Source organism: Pleuronectes platessa, chromosome 12, assembly GCF_947347685.1.
Source record: "Pleuronectes platessa chromosome 12, fPlePla1.1, whole genome shotgun sequence".
In the NCBI taxonomy this organism is placed as follows: domain Eukaryota; kingdom Metazoa; phylum Chordata; class Actinopteri; order Pleuronectiformes; family Pleuronectidae; genus Pleuronectes; species Pleuronectes platessa.
In genome coordinates this window covers 22,894,345-22,907,419 of record NC_070637.1, presented here as the reverse complement: position 1 = coordinate 22,907,419, position 13,075 = coordinate 22,894,345, and the positions used below count along the sequence as shown (strand labels likewise).

The window sequence follows — 13,075 nt, the reverse complement described above, 5'->3', positions numbered from 1 at the left end:
GCTGCATAATTCCTCCGCCTGGCGCAGGAAGCAGCTTACGGACCAGAAAGTTTCTCCTCCTTAGGATAAAATGAGTTTCATGAATTCAACTCGAGTCGTGTTCTCGACAAATATCCAGAGAGAAAGAAACAAACAGACACAGGATCTGTTGACTTCTGCAATAAGACTGAATGCAAAGCGCCGAACTCGTCTCAGGCCGGAGTGTTCTTGCTTATTAGCCACGAGTTGTTGTAAACAACAAGATGTGAAATGAGTGCAACATTTTCTATATACTAACTAGAGCAGGGATGACAAGAGCTCGGATGAGAGAATTCAAACTGAAGAGAACTTCCAGATTTGCATTCTGTAAATAAATAATATTTGGTAACTTTGGAGATCAGGTCAGAATAAGCAATTGTGGCATCATCGTATAATTGAGGCTCTTAAATCAACAATGGTGTTACAATGGCAAGTATCTACCCTACATCGCCCCTACTGCCCCCTACTGTTCATGTGGATATTACACTTTGTGGATGAGTAGTGTTAATACCTGAGGAAGAGGACAACCATCACCAAACAGATGACGATTGGATAAAAGCAAGTAATTAATTGTCATGTGTGTGTGTGCGTATGTGTGTGTGTGTGTGTGTGTGTGTGTGTGTGTGTGTGTGTGTGTGTGCATGTTCTCTCTGTTTGTGTGCACGTGTGTGTCTCCTCACCAGGCAGCGCTTGACACTCCTGCTGCTGCTGGTCCCACTGACAGTTGACATTAAGGGAGCAGCTCCTGCAGTTGGCCAGTCGGAAACACTCCTGCTCCTCCCGACGCTTACACCTGAACGAGTCTCTCACCGACTACACACACACACACACACACACACACAAACCCAAACACAAACACACAAAGAAGAGACTATATCAGCTCCACTGTCCTCCGCTGCTGTTGATGTAATGAACTTGGAGAAATCGATGGAAAAAATATAAAATGGATAAAAGAAAGTGATGGTTGAGTGAAACAGGTTCAGCTGCACTGAACATGCAGAGTGAAAAGAATTAATACATGGAACAGATCATATTGTGATGGACTTTTTATTAAAGAGTTTGTTGATCTTGGTCTATAAGAATGATCCGTCTGAGAATGGATCATAATGTGTCAATCATCCCTCTGTAATTGAATGAAATGTAATGTAAATATAACATTATGTTTTCTTAGATTTACAGGACTAGATCTATAACCATTATTTTAATGGGAGCTTATTTGCTTTACACCTGAAAATGTTTAAATAGTGATTTTCTCTGTATCTCAAAATAAAGGAAAGGTTAAGATCATTCTGAACTTCAGTCAAGGAGATGTTCAAAAACACCTCAGAACATGACTAGAATTTTAAGTTGGATTTTGGCCCCCACTCCATTTCAATTACACCTGAGGATGTGACCTCTGACCCTGAATCAATCTGACCTGCAGCCTAACAGGAAATGTCAACAACAACATCAAACGATACACACATGACCCCGCCTCCTGGCTCCGTGCTTCCACAAGCTCAGCTGATGTTCAGACAACATGGATGGAGGGGGAGACAGAGACAGAGGGCCGCCATGCTGCTGGGCCAGCTCCAGGGTCAGCTGCACACGCACACGCACACACACACACACACACACACACACACATTCAATCAAGTCCAGCGCACAAAAGCAACATGCAGACACACGTACAAAAAGAAAGACAGAGAGAGCAGGTTTGGGAGTAAAAATAGAGAAAAATACCTTTAACTATAAAGTATGTTAAGTATCTTTTAAGTTGTATTTAATTGAACATGCTTGACAGCTTTAAATATTATAAACTAATATGAGGAGTATGTTTTTAAATGTTCATTTAAAAGGAGCAAAATTAAATCACTGTAACGTCACCCATCGGTTTGTGAGCTGCCCTCGAGAAAAGTTTTCAATCTTGGTTTGTTTACTGACATAGGGAGATTGTCTCATAGACTTTTACAGAAGCAACCAGTGGAGTCGCCCTCAGGTGGTCATTAGAGAGAAGACAGGTTTCAGGCACTTCCACATTAGCTTCACTTTTTGGTCCCAGTCTGTGGTAACCAGGGATTTGTTACGAGACGTCCACAAGCCACCGTCAGCTCAAAGTTTCAGGGTGTTTTTTTCCATCTCGCGAAACTTTCCAAAAAATCTCACTTTTTATGATTTAATAGGCAGATTGTTGTGTTATTTACAGAACATGTTAAGGCTTCAAGGAAACTGAATTCTTAAATATCTGAATATCTGACCCCCCCCCCCCCCACACACACACACACACACACACACTGATCCCTGAGAGAAGTGAGGACTCACCACAGTACAGTTGCTGGATGAAGAGATGCACTTCCTGTCCTCACACCACTGGCAGCCCCACGTGTTGGCCGTGCAGCTCGCACAGTCCGAGAAGCGGAAGCACTGCTCGTCCGTGCTGTCTGGAAGAGGCCACAGCAAACACACACACACACACATTAACACATTAACACAATTAAACAGATCTGGCTTGATTTTTATGAAGGTCTGTGTTGTTGTATGATGGCTCAACATTTAGTGATCTTTGATTTACAGTTTTCCCTCAAAAGCTCCTCTGACTATTTGAATCCCATCTTCAGATAATAGGAGATTCTTTCTCAATTAAAAACATCCAGTCGTTAAGCTTGGTGTACCTCAGGGTTCAATCCTAGGGATAATTTAGTTCTTATTACACCTGCTTTCCTTGTGAGATCATCCAGAGACATGGAATCACTTTCAACTGTTGTGCAGATGACACACAATTTTATTGTTTGTTAAAATACTTGAGATATCAAGATCACCAGGAAGCCACTGGGCGTCGTAGGCCGAAAAAAACAGTCCAACACATGATGTAGGTTTTATTGGAAAAACCCAGGTGATCCGCAGTAGCACGGAAGCAGAGTCGTCAATCGATCTGTGAGCTTGTTCTATTTAAAACTGACGGAATCATTTTCATAATTTGTTCCAACTTAAACCTGGGCTGAGCCGCCTGAAGCAGAATATGTGGATAACTACTGCGACTGCATCTGGCACAAACAGAGGAGGAGGAGGAGGAGGAGGGTTCAGACGAATCCTAATTACTTTAAAATTAGGTAATTGTTGCAGCAGTGACCTTCTGTTCCCATAATTATGTTATGCAAACTAACCTGAGAGGCCAAATACTGGAGGATAATTATAATTTTCATGAAAAAGGGTCTTTAGGGAGAAGCTCTCCTGTGTGGTTGTGCTGTAGACACGACAGTGAGAGGATTTAAGACTCAGGGAATAGAAAGTATTGGCATGACATGGCATATTTGGGAGACGGGACGTCACCAGGTCGTGAAGGACAGATCACAGCAGGTAGAATCTGGTCAGGTGGTTTTGGTTCCCAGGGAAAACATCTAGTTTTGACCCAGTGGCAGCGAAGGCCCGGCCCAGCAGCGGCACACAGAGCTGGGTTGGAAAAGGCCCGACATGATGGGGGGGTGTAGGTCAGCACGTCGTTCAGGAGGACGCCGGAGAAACCTCCGAAGATCAACATGGAGCTGAGGAAAGATACAGAGATTACATTGAATCACACAGGGCACAGATACAGCTGCAGATACAGATGTGGAGGGGGGGGGGCGTGAGGCAAAAGTTACAGCAACAAGTTTTATAAAGACAGAAACACCCGCAGAGATCAACACGGATGAGAGGAGATGAAGGAAACCTTTCAAAATAAAGCTGAACTTTGGTTTGAGTGGAGCTGAAGTGAAAGAGGTGTAAAGTCCATCTGAAGTTCAAAGATGACATTTCTCTGCTCAAAGCCGACGGGTTGCTGGATAGATGGTGTTAAAGGGTCAGACAGATAAACAGTGAGTCGCCCCACAACATTTTAAGTTGGAGTACAAACTGTTGTTTTTCATTCTTATGAAACTTTTATATCATCTGTATTATAATTATAAATATTGTTTAATATTTGTTTTTCTTTCCTCTCCTAAATAATTTATACAATCCCCTTTCCAATTATATTCTGTCAGTGGTGACAGATTATTCTTATTCTATCTTTATTATATTATATTGCCTTTGTTCTCTTGTCTCTTTATGATTATCTGCTGCTGTCACAAGTTTATGGTTTAAACTATAAAATATTAAACCTCAATTACATTTCTTTGTCATAAAAGTGTGATGATGACATTTTAAGAGTCGCTGACACTCTTATTCAAATACATATCTGCTGATACATCGGAATTAGAAGATTCTATATCAATGGGACACTATTTGGGATTGTAAGCTTTATTTTCCAGTCCCACATGATGTACAATGTTGTTAAAAATATCTCAGACACAAACATGTCCTGTCGCCGGGTAGTTTCAACCTATGGTTCCTACCAGACTCCTCACCTGAATGTTCATGTCTGAAAACAGCATGAGAGAAATACTTTCTGCACATATACAAAGTGTATTTCTACTCTGAGGCTGCAGAGTGTGAAGCAGGAGAAACATTCACATGAAGACAAGAGAGACGCAGAGATGAAGCAGAAGAGCTGTGACCTCGGCTTCTCTCAGCAGAGAGAGGGAGACGTGTCGAGGAAAGTGAGAACTAGAACTAAAGTTAACATCGAGATGAAGAGATCAATCCCTAAACCGTCTAGAGCCGAGACGTCCGAGAAGAAACTCGACAGAGAGACGCCTCCAAGTCTTAGAGGACACAGCGGGAGGACAGGGAGAAGACGTAAACATGTACCGAGGAATAATCCAGTCATGGAACGGATGGCGTTTATCTGCATGAACTCGGTAGTTCAACAGATTATTTACCAGGTACAACCAGATTTGAGAGTCAAATAGAAAGTTCACTGCTGAAGTGTCCCTAAGCAAGGCAGCAAATCTGGAGCAAAGGAAGATAAGAACTCACCCGTTGCTCACAACAGCAGAGTGTCCGAATCGGTTGGCGTCCCGGTGCAGCGATGGTCTGGGGAGGATGGACCACTCATCACAAGCTGAGGAAAACACACACACACACACACACACAGGAGTTTAGCTTGTGTCTCTGTGTTTGTGACTGAAACTGAAACTGTAAATTAAAGATGGACACCATGACAGCTCTCAAAAGTGAAGGCAAAACATTCAACTTCTATTTAAAAACATTTAGTTTGATCCATGTCCCATCTGCTAACATGGAGGAGGCGGGGTTAAACATCTATACTGCAGCCAGATCTGCCTTCACCTTTGAGGCGACCCACACTTCAACATGCTAATTCCTACCCAAGGAATAATATCTCATTATTCGTACCTTTTCACATAAAACCACAGCGATAAGGAAAAGATAGTGGAGATAATCTGGGAGATGACTTCATTAAAACTCCTTCATAAAGCGCCTCTCACTAGTTATCATTGGAGCTATCAGCTCTGTGTGTTTTACTGCTTGGATTTTACAACTCTGATGTTTTAACGACCCGACGTGCAGCCATTATTTTAATATGGAAATTAATGTGTGCCTGTTAGTGTGTGTGTGTGTGCGTGTGTGTGTGTGTGTGTGTGTGTGTGTGTGTGTGTGTGTGTGTGTGTGTGTGTGTGTGTGTGTGTGTGTTTGGGTGTGGGTGTGTTAGTCTAAGGTCCCATTCAGCCAGATGAGCCTTGCCTAAACGTAAACGGAGTCGGGGACTCGGGGACGCCAGGTTGCTAACGACCTCGTTAAGCCGCGTGCTAATTGGGAGTCCTCGTTGAAGAGCGAGGGACGAGGCAGAGGACATGAGAGGGCGAGAGAGAGGGGGGGGGGGGGTTCTAATCAACCCCATGAGTAATGAGTTCATAACAAGCAGAGGTCAAAGGTCAGTCATAGTCACATGACATGGTGTTGGAGTTTCACTTGAGGTCACATTACAAAATTACCCGTAGCACAGTCTGGGTTAAATTAAAGCAAAACTATTCCAAGTTTTCTCCTGTTTACAAAGTAAAGGATTGAAAAATATTAATCAAACTTAAAAACATTTTAAATCCAAGACGCTGCCGAGGAGAGCTGCTGACGATTAGATCCCCCCCAACTGTCACAGTTCATTACAAGTGGGAGGAAGCTGCATAATAAATAAATCTCATTGCTCACATCATTCCTGTGCTGTTACCTAAGGTCATGCAAGTGTTATTCTTAGATTCTTAACTTTACAAGCATATAACTGAAATCAGAAAACTTTGTCACTGCTGAAGTCTGTGCCATCGTGAACAATCTCAGGTTGTACAGACTCGTCCGATTTCCACCTTCTGACTCGTGATGCATTTGAATAAATTAGCATTAAGTCTCTCTGGGGATTTGAATCTGTAATACTCTTGCAGATTCTATTTCTACATCTTGCGTATGGACACAGATGTTGTGTCGTCTGTGTTTTAACATAACCTGGAAGTCAAATTGAAAACCCTGTCTCGGTAATCATGACTCAGTTACTATTTTCACTCTATTTCCATATCACCATAAAAGCTCTGGAATCACATTGTGTTTCCAAGTTGTTGCACTTGTTGAACTCTCAAAGTTACATAAGCCACCATACAAACAATTCCAAATTGTCCAGGCAAAGAAGTGCAGGCTCAACACACACACACACACACACACACACACACACACACACACACACACACACAAGCAACAAAACAGATTTTAATTTCCTCTCAGGATATGAGAAAATCGGTGTTAATAATGCATGGTGGGACACAGAGAGAAATCATGGCTCTAGATCGGAGCGGGCAGGCGGGCCCGGGCTGATTGACAGTTTGATCTGATCTGCACTAATGGAGGTCTTAATGAAGAAGGGTGGAGGAGGAAGCGGAGGAGGAGGAGGAGGAGGAGGAGGAGGAGGAAGAGGAGGAGGGTTGAACAGCAGCCATTGCTCTAATATATCACAGGTCCCCACTTCCTCCAAACAAGCTCCCAGCCTGCCCTGGGCCTTTCAGTCAGCTGAGCCATGTGACCGTGTGTGTGTGTGTGTGTGTGTGTGTGTTTTGTGTCAGGTGTGTGTTTGTGCAGCAGTGTGTGGGTGTGTGCCTGTGGTGTGTCAACTTGGAAAGGGCCGTGATTTTAATCAGAGTTCATTTTCTCCCCAAAATCTAATTAGTGTGAGGAGGGAGGGAGGGGGGGGGGGGGGCAGGGTTGAAGGGGGGTGAGGGAGAATTAAATCCAAATGAAAAGTGCCTTCCGTGTCGACCTGAGTCTAATGTGTGGCAGCGGAGAAGCGGGAGAAGCTAATAACACCGCGTCGCCCCTCCAAGGTTAGCGCGGCAAAACAAAAACAAATTAGCGCTCGCAGCCCCCCGTGCTCGCAGCGAGCGGAGGAACGAGGGAGCGGAGGAATGGAGGAGTGGAGGAGTGGAGGAGGAGCAGAAGAACGATGGAGACAAGACGAGGGACGGAGAGAAGTGACTTCCACAGGTGCAGCTAATTCATTATCTCCCAGAGAGACGGGCGAGCAGAGGAAATCTCTCCAAATGTTTTTTCCTGGAAACAAATTCAAACCCAAACCTCAGCGACGTACATTCATAGGATTTAATTAAAATAGACTTTAATTGGAAAAATGTTTCTACTGAACGCTGGAGGTGGGAATGAGGATTGTGAGGAATAGAACTGTTTATAGAACTGTTGTGGACAAACTCAGTAACCAATGGGTGACGTCGCTCTGGTTTGACATCTCTGTTAAAGTTATTCTAAACTTTTGGATTTAATTGGCTGCTCTCGCCCCAAAGTCCATCAAACCGGTCAGTTCCACTTTCCATCCAAACACTCGATCATTTTAAACAAAAGCTCTAAAATGATAAACATCATTACAGCTGTAACTGCACCAAGAGCCACTTCTCTATTTCCCTTTTAATTAACAACGCATCATTTTATACCAAATTACAACAGCTATTAACTTATATTTGCAAATTTCTCATAAAGCTGCGGGAAAGTGGTAAAAAATGTAATGGTCTGTACAATAAACCATTAGTAAAAGTTCCAAACAATGTGAACTGGGGAGGCGAAGCAACTTCACACGTTTAATTGAAGATGATAAAAATCATATTCAACTTTAAAAGTAGTGTCACATTAAAACAAGAGTCATACTTTAATGGAAAAGACAAAAGTATTTATACCAGATAGGACTTGGATTATGACTTTCTTAAATTGCCTTTTTTTTTTATTGGCATAAGAATATATATGTTTGAAAGTTGAGCAGCATTAAAGTGACAGAGTCGGAGCTGAGCAGTGAGATGAGACCTCTCTCAGGTTTAGACTCTTTCTTTAAGTCTGAGTTTAAACCTGAGATCTGAACTCACCTGTGTAATCTTAAGTTTCACAGCTGTCATTTTGGTCACAGACTTATTCATTGTATTAGTAGAAACCACAGACTGAAAATAAAGATGGACGACGTGATTGCCTTCAGAAAAAGTGAAGCCAAAGCGTCTCAGTCGCCCCCTGGTGGCCGACTGGGTGCTCTGTCTGACCCACTCTGCTCTAAAAAGCTGGGCGATGCCGTCTTTAACCACCAGATGGAGATTGTATTGATTATTTGGTGTCGTTATTATATTTTAAATCCAAACATAGATCGTGACTCGAGATGGACGACATGAAGGCTCTTTTCTCCCCCCCCCCCCCAGTTCCCTCTGTCTCTGCAGTGAGACAGCGATCTGCCTAGTGGACGTTAAACTTGTGCAGATCTGCAGAAACGAGCGTCGATGAATAAATGATGACATTTATAAAGACAGGGTTGTGTTCACAAAGAGGCGATGAGGGAAGTGTTGCTGTACGTTTACAACAAACACACAACATTCACCCCGACGTCCTTTCCAACTTCATAAAGACGCTTCGTAAACAAATGCTTTTCTGTCTTTATTACCTCTGAACATGGTTTTTATTCACACGGTTATGATCTGCTCTTACCAGGCACACCTTTATTGTCTTTAGGTAACTCTCCCTCACCCTCCTCAGTGCTGCTCTTTATCTCCCTACATCCCTCCTTCATTTGCTCTTTATGTCTCTCCCGCTCCCTCCTCCATGCTCGGCTCTCTCGTTCCATCTGCTTCCTCACATCCATCGTTTGTTTCTCACCAGCAGCCTCCCTGCTTTCCATAAGTCACAGCAGAGAGTGACGAGGAAGATGAAAGGAAAGAGGGGAAGAGGGGATGATACCAGAGATACGAAATATTGATTATTGTTTGACGGCAAACGTGAACTTTATGTCTCACACATCTGCAGAATGGGCGTCCAGGACTCCAGCGGTGGGAGGTTTGTGTTTCTGTTCGATCCCGGGCTCGGTTCAGTATCCACACTCTAGTCCACTTATACTATAATTTTACATCATAAGTTTATGTCTCAGTTTTAGAGGTTTGAAAAGTGCAGAGTGGTGCCGACGCTGCAGCTTCACCTCCGCTTCCTCCCGCAGTGTTTCTCTCCTCACTGTAAGAAGTCAGCCATCTTTTTCCACATCTGTCTCTCTTTCCCTCCCTCTCCCTTCAGTCCCTCTCCTGTCAAGAGTTGGTCTAATCCCTCTTTCCTTCTCCCAGCGCTCCCTCCATTCTTCCATTTCTCTTTCTCCATCGTGGGGTGAAAACTGCCGCACGCCATCTGGTCTGTGGTGGGACTGAGTGGCCTGTAATGGGATCCTTCATCATCCACACTCTGGACCTGCACTGCAGCATCCAGACACACTCCTCTTCCTCACACACTCCTCTACCTCACACACTCCTCTACCTCATACACTGCTCTACCTCACACACTCCTCACACACTCCTCACACACTCCTCTTCCTCACACACTCCTCTTCCTCACACACTTCTCTACCTCACACTCTTCTTCCTTACACACTCCTCGACCTCACAAACTGCTCTACCTCACAAACTGCTCTACCTCACACACTCATCACACACTGCTTTACCTCACACACTCCTCTACCTCACACACTCTTCTTCCTCACACACTCTTCTTCCTCACACACTCCCCTACCTCACACACTCCTAAACCTCACACACTCCTCTACCTCACACACTCCTCTACCTCACACACTCCTCTTCCTCACACACTCCTCTACCTCACACACTCCTCTACCTTACACACTATTCTAGCTAACACACTCATCACACACTGCTTTACCTCACACACTCCTCTTCCTCACACACTCCTCTACCTCACACACTCCTCTACCTTACACACTATTCTAGCTAACACACTCCTCTACCTCACTCTACCTCACTCACTCCTAAACCTCACACACTCCTCTACCTCACATACTTCTCATACACTCCTCTACCTCACACACTCTTCTTCCTCACACACTCCTCTACCTCACGCACACTCTTATTCCTCACACACTCCTCTACCTCACACACTCCTCTTCCTCACACACTCCTCTACCTCACACACTCCTCTACCTTACACACTATTCTAGCTAACACACTCATCACACACTGCTTTACCTCACACACTCCTCTTCCTCACACACTCCTCTACCTCACACACTCCTCTACCTTACACACTATTCTAGCTAACACACTCCTCTACCTCACTCTACCTCACTCACTCCTAAACCTCACACACTCCTCTACCTCACATACTTCTCATACACTCCTCTACCTCACACACTCTTCTTCCTCACACACTCTTCTACCTCACACACTCTTCTTCCTCACACACTCCTCTACCTCACGCACACTCCTCTACCTCACACACTCTTCTTCCTCACACACTCTTCTACCTCACTCACTCTTCTTCCTCACACACCCCTCTACCTCACACACTCATCCATCAAGTAGATAGCCCAGTAGATAGTCAGAGCCGTCCGTGTGTGTGTGTGTGTGTGTGTGTGTGTGTGTGTGTGTGTGTGATTATAATATATCATAAGACTTGTTCTTACCGATGTCGTACGCCAGGAAGTCAGCAGAGAAACACTTGGCTCCGTTGCTCAGCGACGTGTCGTTGTGAGTGTTTCCTCCAAACACCAGAACTGTGCCGCTCAGCAGCGCCGCCGAGTGGAGGTGACGCGCCAAACCACTCTCTCTGAGGATCAACCTGCACACACAGACACACCCACACAGACACACACACACAGACACACACACACACAGACACACACACACACAGACACACACACACAGACACACACATGTTCATTTCTCAGTTGTGTGTGGGATTTTATTCTTGTGGTGCCATGTTACTGATGGCCTTTGAGTTTGTGACCTCCAACCTGGTGACTGCCCCTTCAAACTTCACACACACACACACACACAGACACACACACACACGGAGACACTAAACACAGACTCACAAACGGAGACACTAAACACAGACATGGTAGGGGGTCTCAGTCTGCAGCGTGTGACCTCTGAGGTCAAAGGTCACATAGTGAGACCAACTGTGGGGACTTTCTGTGGCGTCTTCGTTTACAGCAGAAAGTGACTTTCCACCACAGACTCTCTCTCTCTCTCTCTCTTAGCTCTGAGAGCAAAACACTGAGACGCCTTCATTGATAAAAACAGATCAGAATCGATTAGAACTGATCTGAGACTCCTCTGAGTGTCTTGTTTGCTAAAGACAAATAGAAGCTGACCCTGGACGAGATTTAAACCACAACTCAGAAACGTAAAGTTCAAAGCTTCATCCAGCTTTATGCTGACGGAGCAGAGATGATCTCCTGAATAACTGAAATAACCAGCGATGTCTCCTACTGGGAATTTCAGAGGCAAAGTGACGCCAGACTCCGACAGCTGATTCCAGTCGGTCAGCAGGTCACATGAGAGCGAGTGAGGAGGAGAGACTGATGGAGCCGAGCTTCCTCTTTCACTCATCCATCAGCCCGAGGTCGGAGGAGGTCACGGCTCTGCTCATCTCTGCTCTCTGATTGGCCCACATGTTAATGCTAAATATCATCACTGTCCCACTGCTCATTTGATCACATTAGTTTTTATCTTAGATTCAGAGAATTTGTTTTTTTAAACTGTTAAATTGTATGTATAAAAGATAAATTATCATAGTTGCATAAATATAAAGCAAACAAGCTTCGTTTTAACATGTAATTTAACTGAAATAACTTATAGCATAATTTCTATAAAGGCACGAGTCGTAAGAAATATTTTAAAAGTTCATATCGAATGTAAAATCTGAACTTGACCAATAATCAGCTGTCAGACGAATGTAGAATCAATGTTCAGAGTTTTTATTCCCGGAGCTCTCACCATGTCCTGGTGCGGACGTGGTAGCGGTACATGTGGTCCACCAGACCGTACTTGTTGTTGTTCAGGGCCTTGTATCCCCCGTGAACAAACACACAGCGGCTGGACTCATCGTACACGCTGCTGTGGCCGTATCCCCCCTGGACCACCGCGCCGCCGGCCGACACAACCTGCCACGAGTTCGATCCTGAGACACACAGAGCAGAAAAGAGACGATCACTGAAAGACAAAGTTTCGGAGGCTTTTGGCAAATCTGGCTTTTTCTACTATTGTGCCAGAAAGCAAAGCACTTTTAATTCCGGAGGTGAGATGGAGCGAGGGAGGAGAGAAGAACGGAGCCAAGCAGGGAGCGGGGGGGCCAGAGGAAATGAGAGTTTACTGAATTTAAAAGCCTTTTATTAGACCAGTGTGATGCAAACAGATTAATGCAGGCGCACAGAAGATCCTAATAGAAACAGGGCAGGGATTACATCAGCCGAGCAGCGTCTGAAAAGGAGAAGACCACACAACAAACAAAGCCTCGGCTGGAGGAGGAGGAACTTCAAAAGAAAGAGGAAATGTCAAGGAACCCCCCCCCCGAGACCAGGAGGAGCACTGAGAGGAGCTGAGACACAAAAGGACCTGGAAACTTCTCAGAGGCAGAATATCGTTTTAAACTCAGAGCATCGAATAGTTTTGTAAGTTTTTTAGGTTGTTTTGTTCCTCAAATGTGATAAATTTGTAAGAAAGAGAAGAAAATAAGATAATAATCAAATAATAAACCGATTTAAATTGCATTACTAATTGATATCAGAAACAATTTAATTAGATGCTTTACGATGAATCATTTTTCAAATATCAAATATCAACATAAGTCTTACAAATCTGATATTAAAACATATTTTCTGATTAAATTGTGTCTTTAAAGTTTCAATGAA

At 44.1% G+C, this 13,075-nt stretch overlaps 1 protein-coding gene across 1 annotated transcript in view; it reads right to left on the bottom strand.

Annotated features, from left to right (window-relative positions):
- atrnl1a (attractin-like 1a) overlaps nucleotides 1-13,075 on the bottom strand; it is a gene marked incomplete at its 3' end in the record, with an annotated part of 100,176 nt that overhangs the window by 43,547 nt on the left and 43,554 nt on the right. Inside the window, 6 exon segments of the mRNA XM_053435845.1 lie at nucleotides 699-831; nucleotides 2,320-2,438; nucleotides 3,328-3,539; nucleotides 4,888-4,972; nucleotides 10,844-10,998; nucleotides 12,162-12,345. Of these exon segments, the coding sequence (XP_053291820.1) occupies nucleotides 699-831; nucleotides 2,320-2,438; nucleotides 3,328-3,539; nucleotides 4,888-4,972; nucleotides 10,844-10,998; nucleotides 12,162-12,345 (888 nt within the window).